At 38.9% G+C, this 13734-nt stretch overlaps 1 protein-coding gene and 1 pseudogene across 1 annotated transcript; both read right to left on the reverse strand.

Annotated features, from left to right (window-relative positions):
• Nucleotides 1-2957: 2957 nt before the first annotated feature.
• LOC148720972 (melanocyte-stimulating hormone receptor-like) lies at nucleotides 2958-13465 on the reverse strand (annotated as a pseudogene).
• Nucleotides 8388-9473, reverse strand: LOC148720973 (adenosine receptor A3-like). The gene has a single exon (XM_088739102.1). It carries the CDS (start codon nucleotides 9336-9338, stop codon nucleotides 8388-8390), a length of 951 nt encoding a protein of 316 aa, XP_088595228.1. The 5' UTR covers nucleotides 9339-9473.
• Nucleotides 13466-13734: the final 269 nt, after the last annotated feature.

Raw genomic sequence — 13734 nt, forward strand, 5'->3', positions numbered from 1 at the left:
GCTCGCTAGTGTACTCTAGTTTGAGCACTCTGGCATGACTTAGACGATACCACAAAGGTTGGATCGTTTGGGGTGAGCATATTGGTTCTCCTCCATCCTAGCATTAGCGCTGCGCTGATGATACTTACCTGACGCGGGTTAGGGTCTCATAGCATGTAGTTCTCTGCATTATGGGACTCGTTACCCAACTGCAGTCCTTGCACACCCCGACTGTTCAGGTGCCCCGTTAGGCGGGGGGCGCTTCCGGGGGGCCAGGTTCGATTCCTGGGCGATTTTGGCGTACTGGTGTACCCTCCTTCAGGCGTTACTCGGCGGAGCCATTGCACTCTGGTTCCGTTAAGTATATATGTCGTCCGGCCGTTGCAGCACTGACCATTGCACTAAAGGGTCCGTGGCCGGGGGCGCCTGAAAAACAAAAAAAAACTGCACTGATGAGGCCCAGAAGGCCGAAACAGTACTGTCTGCAGTTAGTTATATACATATATATATATATATATATGTCTATATCTAATGACAACTTTATAGGAAAATTGTAATGATGAACTCCCAGCAACATTTACTACTCCAACAATATACAGCTGTAAATCGTGTCGTAAAAGTGTCAAAAAATGCTCTTAGCGGTTTTAGCTGTGGTATCGTTTCTTATTTTGAACCAAAAGAGGGTAACGATTTTTTTAAAAACTGGCAATTCCGTACTACTCTTCCCTTTCTGTCAACAATGCGCAAAAAGAAGTAAATAACTGAAGACGAAGACCCCCAGAAGGCTGGCGTTTCTTTTGGCCTTTTTTCAGTGACACCAAAAGCTACTCAGTGTTTATTTTAGCCGGAAAATGTATTTGGCCGTGGTTTTGTTATGGCATCGCTCAATATAAATACTTTACTCGGTCATATTGACGAGCTTAAGATATTTATAGGTAGGTAAAAACTCGCTATATTAGCCATCAATGAGACCAAGCTTGATAGTTCCATCGGTGATTCAGAAATATATCTACCGGGATTTGACGTCTTCAGAAGGGACCGTACCGTCAACGGGAGATGCGGTGGCGGTGTATGTTTTTATTTACGAAACAACGTAAATTACCATGTCTTGGAGGAGTTCGGTGCTGACCAACTTGAATGTCTTGTTATCGAAATAACCAGACCGCATTCCAGACCTTTTTCAATAGGTACATGGTACAGACCGCCAAGTTCCCAACAAGAAATTATTAATCAATTTGAAAACCTTTTAGATATAACTGTTTCAGAACGCAGCGATTTCTACCTACTCGGTGGCCTGAATTGTGACATGTTGCACGAGCGGTCAAACAACCACACGTTGCGGCATTTAATGAACATATTTGATGTTCACGGATTGAGTCAAATGATTTCTGAACCAACTAGGATTACACCGATATGACGAACATTGATTTATCTTTATATAAGTAATAATCCCAAAAAATATTTAATTCTGTGTCGTTCATCGTTGCAGTAGCGATCATTCACTTGTGTTTATGACGATAAAGATACGCTATGAACGTGCTGATTCGCACTGCTCTATTGAAACTCGCAGTTTTAAGAATCTTAATATCGACCAGTTTCTACATGACCTTGTACGAAAACCATGGGATTTAATTGGCTTAGGGTCAGATGTGGGACGCATGGAAGACCTTAAAGACGCTCCCAATGGATTTCACAAGTGCTGATGCGTAAAATCCACAAACGAAATTATTTTAAAAAAGAAAGCTGCCGGCAAAAATAATATTGCTTGGTGGGAACAGTACAAGCAGGCGCAAAATAGTCCATCAATCGAGATCGGAGATGAAGGGTAGTCAGAAAAGGGCTATTAACACTTGATTGACAATTTATTTTATTCTATCTCATACTCCTGGGGAACCCATAGTTACTCTCGGCTAGGCGTTGAGCTTGTACAACACTTCCTTTCTGCTCCCCAAACCTTTCGTGTACTTCCTATCTTTACAACCACACGCCGAGGCAGGAACCTATCATAGAATCTAGATTGTCAAAAATGAAGACAAAACAGCTCGGCTAGACACTATCGGCTCCGCTGCTAGACTGGAGTGTCATCAAAAACTAAATTATTCATATCGTTTTCATAGCATGCCACTTTATTTTTTTATTTTTACTCCATTGCTTTTCTTACAGACACCGGGATGACTGACAGACAAAACTGCTTAAATCCCTTCAATTATTGAATTAGGGTTTACTCCCGGAAATTGACTTTTTAATTGCTAAGAACAAAGACTGCAGCTTTGGAACTAAACAATAGCATATTGGTCGCAGTCAGGTATTGATTCCATTAGATAAAATTTAATCTGACTTCAATGGAAGTTTTTTCCTCGGCAAACAAAGACGACATCGGCCAAACTATTGTTTGACAATACAGTAAGAAAACTCCTTTTTATCACTTTATTGAAATGAATTTAAAAAAGGAGTATATTTAGATCTGTTTTCATTTTCTAGGGTTGTGAATAATGCGGAAATACTCTCTCTGTATTGTTGCGGTCAATTCTAAACTCTAAAATACTTCTTATAACGAATTAAAAGAGAGCAAATGAAAGTTAGGGTCAGTGAATCGCTTGGAAATGATGAAAATATAATCAAAACAACTTGGAGTTAATTCATAGATGCACCAGCAACAAACGTGAAAAATAAACATGGAGAAAAAACATGAGAGTATAATGCGTGTATATATTTCCTTCGATAATGACTTGTTCTATTCATGATGAAGTGTGGTGGCACAAAATACTCCTTTAAAAAGATATGGATGGTGTATTCCGTTTCCTTCCCTTCAATTGTCTTCGTGCAAAAAAAAAAAAAAAAAACAGACCATGTTCAATTTTATTGAGCTTTCTATGTCTTCCCATCCGTTCACATATCTGGCTAGAGTTCTGAAATAATCATCGAGACTTTATAATTCTGCTTAGAAGGTATTAATAAGGGCAATGTTTGGGGAGGCACTAACTCGATGGAAAGCTAAATACTTCTCTGATAGTTTACTTCACTGCTTGTCTCACTTCATTTATTTTCCAGCAGTAAAGGAAAGGATTTAACGTTGAGTTAAAAAAAACTAAGAGAGATGCTAAACCTCTTATGATGAGTAAGTGTGTTGAATATGGTTTTCTTTGGCTGATCACAATTTCCACCAAAACATGTGGCAAATAACAAACAAAAAATGCCAACTGCACCCACAGTGCACTGTAAACTGCCTTTTGGTATCGCGCCATGTTCAGTGCATTTGGTTGGCTCGTCTGTTGTTGAACATGATCCTGTACTTGTGTCTGATGATGCTTGAGATTGAGAAATATTTTTGAGTTCGAGGCCAGTGAAATAAAAAGGCAAAGTGGTATACTTATGTACCCGTACAACAAGGTTAAACGGAGATCAAAACTGGCGCTTAAACCGGCGACAAGAGGTAAAACCCAAAAGGTAGCTACAATGATATATGCTCGCTTCAAAGTTACAGTTTGTCTGTATCTCAGCCCCAGCAACAGGGCGAGAAGTCTGTCCACGCTTATGGCCGCCATTGTCAACAAAGACACTCCAGATAATGCATAGCCTGATATGAAGGTTGCGTCCCTTGCGTATGTACAAGGAGACCAGTGTTTGTGAGCTATAAACATCCAACAAGAAGCCATGAGAGGCTGGGCTACAAGTCCAACCAACAGATCAGTTGTTGCCGGACAACGATACAAGAGTTTGGACGGCGGATGAAGGGAAGACTCCTTGTGAAGGGCAACAAGGATGAGAGAATTTCCAACAATTGCCGTGATGGAGAGGAGAATGTTAACTGTTGAGAGGGAAATTGACTGTTTATGAAGCCCACTCACCAAAGAGGGGGAGCACGTCAGTTCTTCCAGTGTTTTCGTCTGCGTTCCACCCCCACTGAAATTTTTTTGGACATTATTCGGTATTTATTACCTTCTTTTTATAGGTTGTCTGTGATTGCACTAATATATTTTTTTTGAACAGCACATGCTGAGCGACGATCACTGAGACCTTAATGACGTCCTTGATAATTATCAAATAAGACTTCTCTACCAGCGTTTATTTACTTACAATGCATCGGGATATTGTCTATTTTGTCAACGTAAAGAGAATGTTTTTTTTTCCTTGAACTTTGAACTATATGGCCATACCAACTGGCTATATGGTTATCTAATGTGTAGCATAAAAGAATGACATTAGATACAATCCAAAAGGTAGCTACGATGATGTATGTGCGCTTCAAAGTTACGATTTGTCTCTATCTCAGCCCCAACCAGCAGGGCGAGAAGTCTGTCCACGCTTATGGCTGTTATCGTCATCAAAGACACTCCACTTAATATATAGGCTGTGATGGTGGCTGCGTCACTCTGCGAATCGACAAAGACTCAGAAAATTGTCTATTATGGCAAAAAGCTTATTTTTGTCGCTTTAACTTGTCAGGTACACCCCGTATGAAATTGGAATAAGAGGAAAATGTATTAAAACACATGGAACATTATCATTGTTTTCTCTGTGCGACAAAAAATTCCTCCTTACTTCGCCCACGGGAAGTCACTCATTATCAACGGTTCAGTACGAGTTACTTTGCTCGTGAATGAGTTTAACCCTTGAGCAACACGACTCGTGGGTAAAGGAGTGACGTGCCGCTATGCTAATAACGAGGACTAGCTCGTAAGCTTACCTTCTTTATTGACAGGGTGTCAATCAAATGTCCATATCATTTGCGTAAAGTTGAGGCTTGAATCGTTATCAGCATCAGCAACCTAGAAATAAAGAAACTGAAACAACCGGTTATGGTGAATTTTATTTCACACGCATTATTAAAGTTTGTTAACATACACAAGCAACGTAACCATCTTTACATATTCATAAGCATTAAGGAAATTTTTCTGGGACGACTAAACAAATTCGAGACTAAACATCGACAAATGCAACTCGGTTGGCAATATGGCGTCGATAACAAGCCTCTTTCTTTGAGTTCAGAAAAAACGTTGAATTTAAAAAACTCTTTTAAACTTCTCTTTGAAGTTTTATCCAACAATTTTCTATTGCTAAAAAAAAAAAAAGATTAAACGTGAAAGTAAAATGCACGCATATCTTTTTTCGATTATACCTTGCCGTATTCATGAACATTGGTAGCTAGCTAGCACTAAAAATACTCTTGAAGAGATATGGTTGGTGTTTCATTGCATTTCTTTCAGCTATTTCTGTAAAAAAAAAGCTATTTAGTGCACACAACAAGCCATTTTGTTTTAATGAATACTCGATTAAAAGTGGGAGCCCTACAGGGCCTTGCGTTACAGAAATCAATAGTATTGTTCAATGATTGACATTAATCAACATAAAAAACATAAATTAGGGGGGAAAATATTCACAACATAAAAGAACATAGATCAACAGATACGCTATCCACAACAGACTGCGTACAGACCTCGAACAAAAATATTATTTGAGCTTTTGATTTCTTCCTATCTAATAACATATTTGACGGGCGTTTTTATACAATAATTGTGTAATCATTTTCAGCTTTAAAAGTACTATATATAACTCGAGGAGGACCTAACTCCATGGACAGCAAAGTGCTTGTCTGATTGTTTGCTTCACTGCTCGTCTTACTTCAGTTGTCTTCTAGCAGTAAAGGAGGGGGGCCTTGGGGTTTTCGGTTTTGCGGTTTTGACTGTTTTCTGGATCGGTTTTTCGGTTTTTGGGCCAAAAAGGTTCGGGTTTTCGGTTTTGATGTTCAGAGCGGTTTGCGGAGTTTACGTGTTTTTGCATTCGGTTTCCGGTTTCCACGAAAACTCTGATGCGGTTTTCGGTTTTTCCTTTTTGACTCCTTTAAAGGTGAAAATGTAGCGGTTTTGTCAGGTTTGCATGCGGTTTTCGGTTTTGCTGCCTTTTTTCGTCGGTTTTTCGGTTTTGGAGGTTCTTTCTCCGGTTTTGCGGTTTCCCAGAGGCCCCAGTGCCCCCCTCGTAAAGGAAGGAGGTTTAACGTCGAGTTAAAGTAAAGTAAGACACTTGCTATTCCCCTTAGGACTACAAAGTGTGATGAATACGTTTTACTACAAGCGACTACAATTGTCACTTTAAAGTATGGTGCCCAACAAACTACTAATGCTAACTGTACCCACAGTGCACTGTACACTGCCTTTTTGTATCGCGCCGTGTTAAATGCATTTGGTTGGCTCGGCTGTTGTTGGACATGATCTTGTACTTAGGCCTGATGACGACTGAGACCCCGAAAATTTTTTATATAGTAGGTGACTGAAATAACAAGGCAAGATGGTGTTAATATAGAAAAATACAGAATGGGTATACGATAATCCAACGTGTAGCATAAAGCAGCGACACTAGATAAAATCCAAACGCCAGCTGCAATGATGTATGTGCGTTTCAAAGTTACAATAATGTATAGCCTGTGAGGAAGGAGGCTTCAGATGCATATCGACAAAGATTCCATTGTTCGTGAGTCACAGAAAGCCAAAAACTAGCAACGACAACTAGGCTGGGTAACAAGACCAACCAACAGATCAGTTGTTGCTAGATAACGATACAAGAGTTTGGACGGCGGATGAAAGGGAGATTCTTTGTGAAGGGCAACAAGAATAAGAGAATCGCCAAGAAATGCTGTGATGGAGAGGAGAATGTTGACTGTCAAGAAAGAATTTAAAAAAACTCTTGTTGAAGCCCACCAACCAGAGAGGGGGAACAATACACTTCTTGAAATGTCTTGGTCTGTGTTCCACCCCAGTAAAATTTGTCGTCGACATTATTCTGTATTCCTCTCTTTTTTTCCTTTTTTGAGAAATATTCGATCTAAACAGCTACACAACGACGACGATCACTAAAAGTAGAGCTCCCTACGTACTGAGTCATATAACTTCCCCATCATTGCTTATTCGTTTGAGAAATGTCAGAGACATTGTCGCTTTAACTTGTCAGGTACACCCCGTATAAAATTGGAAAAGGAAGCAAATACATAAAAACACCTGTAACATAATTACTGTTTTCTCTGTACGACCTAAAATCCCTCTTAAATTAGCCTACGGGCCTATTATCGACGCTTCAGTACGAGTTATTTCGCTCGTGAATGATAAGTTTGAGGCCTTGAGCAACACGACTCGTGGACAAAAGAGCGACGCAAAACTAATAACAAGGACCTACTCGCAAGCTGACCTAGTTTCATTGAAGGGGTGTCAATCAAATGTCCATATCATTTGTGTAAAGTTGAGGCTTAAATCATTATCAGCCTAAGCAGGCTAAAAAAAAAGAAGATTCAAGTTAAGGATTTCCAACCCATATCAATCAGTCAAGGAAATTCATATTCCTCTAACGAATTGAAATTGATGTATAGCCACACATGCAAATTTACTTTAACATATTCGAATTCAACAGTGTAATTAGTAACATTTTGTGGCTCTTTTACCTCCGTTTCGTCTCCAACAAAACTAGAACAAAGCAAAAGATGAGCTAAAAAAAAGCCCCGAACATACAATTTTCTGCCGCTTTCGTTTGCATTCTCTCTTTGTTTTCCTCCTTTCGCCAACAAATTAACATTCTTAGTGATTTTCCTGGATATTAATAAGCCAAAGTTTGTCTATTATATCGTAGTTATACAATTTCTTCGCTTCCAACGTCTTGTTCGCGAAAAGACAACTAAATTATTTTGGTATCAAACAAGCTTTGACGTATAAGGTCACTGAATTCTTCATGTCGTAATTCTCTCAAGCGATTATATTAGCAATTGTCCTCTGATAATGAAGTTTTTATCATAATGCTAAAGTTAACATGATAATCCATTGATCGAGAAGTAAAATGAACGAATTGGGATAAATTTGATCGAAAAAACAAAGTTTGTGTTGTTAACTTGCTTACTGCCAATTTTGGTGACCGAGAGATCAAGGGTTTTAGAGAAAATGGTAAAAGAAACATAGGTATCAAAAACTATGTTCAGCCACCTTAATCTAGGAATGAATTAGTATCAAAAGTCAAACACATGGACAAATGTGATAGTATTGTTATTCCACAACTTATTAAAAGCTCAGTCTTCTTATGTAGAAATTCATTCAGAGCTGAGTAAGGAGGATTAATGAATATCATCAGTGTGGGGAAAAAAAAGAAAAATCCGGTGAAAAGAACTCTTTAAGAACCAGTAACTTCCATTTTATTCCATATGCTAATTTACACATTGCTAGCATTAGTCAAGCAATATTATACATCTCTAAAATTCATAAGCATTATACACTATGTACAGACTTCAAATTTTTTGATAAGTTTATAATTTCTTCCTATATATCCAACATACAACATATCTGACGAGCGTTCTCTCTGGCTGGTACTAATCGTGACGTTTTTACTAAGCTATGAAAACTGTCCATTGGAGTGTACCCTAAGAAACCGGGGATCTAACTCTGAAAACATGGACAGCAAAGCGCTTGTCTGATTGTCTTTTTCACTGCTTGTCTTACTTCACTTATCTTCCAGCAGTAAAGGAACGGGTTTAACGTCGAGTTAAAGTGAACTAAGACACCTACTACTCCCTTTATGACTACTGAGTCTAACGAGTATGTTTTATCGTCACCGATTACTACTGCCTTCGTGATTAAGTATGGTGCGTAGCAAACTACTAGTGCTAACTGCACCCACAGAGCATTGTACACTGCCTTTTTGTATCGCGCCATGTTCAGTGCATTTGGTTGGCTCGGCTGTTGTGGGCCATGATCTTGTACTTGAGCCTGATAATGACTGAGACCCCGAAAAATGTTTATATACGAGAGGAATGAAATAACATGGCAAGATGGTATAGTTATATAGGTAAACCAAATGGTTATACGGTAATCTAATATGACACATAAAGCAGCGACGCTAGATACAATCCAAAAGGTAGCTAAGATGATGTATGTGCGCTTCAAAGTTACAATTTGTCTGTATCTCAGCCCCAACAATAAGGCGAATAGTCTATCCACGCTTATGGCCGTTATCGTCATTAACGACACTGCACATAATGCTACGGATGTGAGGAAGGCGGCGTCACATGCGTATCGACAAAGATTCCATTGTTCGTGGACCACGAAAATCCAGGTCGTAGCAGCCAGAGGCTGGGTAACAAGACCAACCAACAGATCAGTTGTTGCCAGACATCGATACAAGAGTTTGGACGGCGGATGAAGGGAAGATTCTTTGTAGAGAGCAACAAGGATAAGAAAATTGCCAAGAAACGCTGTGATGGAGAGGAGAATGTTAACTGCTGCAAAAGAAACTGATTCTTGTCGAGGTTCACCCGCCATAGAAGGGGAGCATAGCAGTTCTCGAATTGTTTTTGCCTGTGTGCTACCTCTGTAATTTGTTGTGGACATTGTTCTGTGCTTGTTTCCTGACAATGACAAGGTAAAAGTAGCGTACTAGACCCTAATCTGATCCAATTTGTTTTCTTCCAATGTCTTGTTCACAATAAGAAGAGAAATATACTTTTATATCAGGTAACTTTCATGTAAAAGGAAAGTTATTGAATTTTTCTTGTTAGAGGGCAAACAATCCCTCTCTATTTGATAGGGTGCTTTTCAAATTTCCATGTCATCTGCTTGAAGTTCAAACTTGAATATTATCAAACTCGGTAAACTAGAAAAAAAAAAAAAAAAAAAGAAAAGCTGACGATTTTACTTGATCTATGAAAAATCTGGACTCGTACAGTCTCCGAAAGCATTAAACTATTGAAATTGAAATTTTAATCAGAGATGCCAGCTTACATTAAAATATTTCTTTTAAATTTCTAATGAACACAGTTTTGCAGCTAACATAAAATGGTCTATTATAAAGCAAGCTGCACGCTATTCAATCTTGTCGTTGTCATTATCTGGACCATTAATAAATTTTCCTTATATTACGACATACTACTACTGAAGTGAAATACAATTTATCATTCCCAGGAAGAAATCAAAGGATGGATTAGCTGGTTCTACATTTCATCAACAACATTCACCTCAAGACTTTCTCTAATGCGTTGACTCTTTAAAAATGCGCCCACGACATGGCTTTCAAATGACAATGATGGCGATCCCTTTTCTGTTTTACAGTTCATAATTTACCTTACGTTCCTCATTTATGATAAGAGAAGACAACTCGTGACTAAAAATAATTTTGTAACACCTTATTCTGGTTTATTTTTTAAATGTCTCATAATAAAGGCGGCAGTCTATTTTGCGCCACAATTACGTGTTTGTCTAATCGGTTAAGTTTAATTTAGAACATAGCTAGCAGAGTCGCGCAATCAAATTCATTGTACGTAAGCGTGCTCAAAATCCCGATAGTGTACGTTGATAGCGTCAGCAAATCCGACCTCGCCAGAAAATTTTTTTTTCGCGCGAGCGGCCATTGCTAGCGCGGGGAAAAATAATACATTTCGCGACAATAATGGATACAAACAGAAACTCGGCCTACGAGTCCGAAAACGAAGACAATGTTTCGACCTTTTCCCTCGGGCTAGAGCTCTTAAATGAGGCAGAAACAGAGAAAAACAAAGGAAAAGGAGACTCTGCATCAGGGCCGTCACGATTCGCTTCAACTGATATTGTTGTCCGTTTTTCGCGTCGGATTTTGATGCACAATTCCACCGGCTATGTTCTAAAACAATTGGTTCATGCTTTCAGCTGTGCACTATCGAGTTATGGAGCACGTGGGAAGTTTGGAGAGCACTCAAGAAGCTAGAGTCGCCCTCGGCTATCGCCTCGGGCAACTCTTGCGCTTCGTTCGTGCTCTCCAAACTTCCCGCGTGCTCCATAACTCGATAGTGCACGCTAAAGCATGAACCAATTGTTAATTAGGAATAAATTAGCATCTACAGTCAAACTTACAGACATCTATGATTGTATTGTTGTTTTACATCTTATTTGAACTCCGTCTCCACAGGCAGAAAATCATTCATAGCTGAGCGAAGAGGATAAAGTACTGCATTTAATTTCGGAAAATGGAGAGATTTTGAAATAACTGTACAAAAAGCGGGGATTGTAAATTTTATCATATACACACTTACAAATTGTGACTAGTATTATTATCCAACTGTGCTTCGTAGAGTACAAATAACGCCCAAAACGAGTACAAATATCTCTCGGTATTTGTACTCCAGAGAACCGGTTAGAAAATATCCACGAAATTCGCCCGTACTGAAATAACAATTTGGCGCGTTGGATAATAAATCTCTTATTAGACGTTTCGTTGTGTAGTATGGCTGAGTTTTTTTAATCGTTGCCTTAATATGGTTTAAAGAAGAATTAACATGAGAGTAAAATGTATGCATATCTCTCTTCGATTATGACTAGATATAATTATGATAAAGTTAGAGTTAGTAGCACGAAAAATACTTCCTAAAGAAAGTCCACAATCAGAATTCCTCACCAGCGTTTAAGCATTTCAAATGCATCAGAAAACTCTATGTTGTGTCAAAAAATGCCCGCAACCTGCGAGGTACCTCAGTTAAGAAAAAGACACTAAAAGGCAAATATGGAGACATCTGCCATTAAACTTTCACCTCCAGGATGCTAATCAAGAGTTCATGTCATTATCAGCCTCAGCAAGCTCAATAAATAATGTAAACTGGAGATTTTACTCGGTCTTAGATAAATAAAGAAATTTTTGACAATCTCCGAACTCATCAAACTATTCAAATTCAAATTTTGATTACAGCTGCGAACATATTTGAAAATATTTAAGTTTACCTTAGTAGTTAATTGCGCTTTGCAGTTTTTCTCTCATCGTTAAAAATTACGCCAGCAAACCGTTTTCTACATTTTTTTTTATTCTTTGTTTATTCTCCTCCTTTAGCCAGGGAATTGTTGGATTCTCTGGTGTGATTACCCATTCTCTCTTGAGCAGTTACATCCTAATGCTTTTGTGAACAAAAATTTATCAACTGCGTTCGAAATTCCAAAAAAAGCCGAAGGCTTATCTGATTCTAACTTCGTCAGCAGCATTTATCTCAGGACTTCCTCAGATGCGTTTACTCTTTAAGAATGCGTCTACGAAATTTCTTTTAAGTAACATACTTGACAATTCCTTTTGTTTTTTGGAGTTTCCATTTTATTCCATATGCTCACTTACAAATTGCTAACATTAGTCAAGCAATATTATACATCTCTAAAATTCATAAGCGTTATGGACTATGCACAGACTTCCACCAACAATTTTTTCGTAAGTTTCTTATTTCTTCCTCTCCAACATACAACATATCTGACGAGCGTTCTCTCTGGCTGGTACTAATCATGACGTTTTTACTAAGCTATGAAAACTGTCCATTGGAGTGTACCCTAAGAAACCGGGGATCTAACTCTAAAACCATGGACAGCAAAGCGCTTGTCTGATTGTCTTTTTCACTGCTTGTCTTACTTCACTTATCTTCCAGCAGTAAAGGAACGGGTTTAACGTCGAGTTAAAGTAAAGCAAGACAGCTGCTACTCTACCTCCTCTACCAGAGAGGAGCTCACTCAATTCATAACTGCAGTCAATTCTTTTCACCCGGCTCTGAAATATACTTGGGAAATTTCTGACAATTCTTTATCCTTCTTAGACGTCAAAGTTTCAATTGAAGGTAACGGTTTATGCACTAGTGTGTATTACAAACCTACAGACTCGCATAATTACTTGTTATATTCGTCTTCTCATCCATCTCACGTTAAGAATTCCATTCCTTTTTCTCAGTTTCTAAGACTTCGTCGTTTATGTAGTAATGACTCTGATTTTCACCACAAATCAAAGTCAATGTGCCAGTTCTTCGATAAACGTGGTTACCCTGTTTCCGTCGTTCAAGCGGGTTACCACCGCGCTCAACTTATTGATCGACATTCAGCACTACAAACGTCGCATAAGGAAGATTCCGACCGCATTCCATTCACTCTCACGTTTCACCCTCACAACCACTCAGTTAAATCCATCATTCTTAAAAACTTTAAATTACTTCAAAACGATCCAGAGACAGGCACTATCTTTTCGCAGCCTCCGCTCATTTCATTCAAACGCGACAAAAACCTAGGCAATTTTTTGGTCAGAAGTTCTTTTCAGACTAATGAGCGACCAGGCACTTTTAAATGCGCTTGTGCACGATGCAAAACGTGTCCTTTCATTCACAACACTGATAAAATATCGGGACCTAAACGATCCATTAAGATCACCGATCACTTCACGTGCACCTCCGCTAATGTAATCTATTGCATAACTTGCACTTATTGCAAAAAGATATACATCGGCGAAACAGGCAGAAGACTAGGTGACCGATTCCGAGAACACCTTCGAGACGTGGAAAGGAATGACAAGGACACATCGAAACCAGTCGCTAGACATTTTAATTTACCTAATCATTCTAAGCAACATATGGCAATCTGCGGTCTTTCCTTGCACTTAGGTGGCACGGAAAGCCGTAAAAATCTTGAACAAAAGCTCATCTTTCAAACCGGCAGTCTAAATCCCACAGGGATCAATGAACGCTTTTCATTCCACTAATTTATTCATGTTTTTCTCGTTGCCATGCACCCACCAATAACGTAGCTCCATTTTCTGCCTTTAAAAGCACACACAACCCACAATTCCTCTATTCGCTCCGACGAAGGGCTAACGCTCGAAACGTCAGCTTTTGTAGTCATTACGGTGGCCAATTTACCATTTCAACTTTGTTGATATATCCAAATTATTTCGTTACTCCCACCGACGCAGCCCCAAAAAGTTTCTTTCGAAACTATCAGCCTTTATTCATTAGAATAAACTGAG

Source organism: Stylophora pistillata, chromosome 11, assembly GCF_964205215.1.
Source record: "Stylophora pistillata chromosome 11, jaStyPist1.2, whole genome shotgun sequence".
Classification (NCBI taxonomy): domain Eukaryota; kingdom Metazoa; phylum Cnidaria; class Anthozoa; order Scleractinia; family Pocilloporidae; genus Stylophora; species Stylophora pistillata.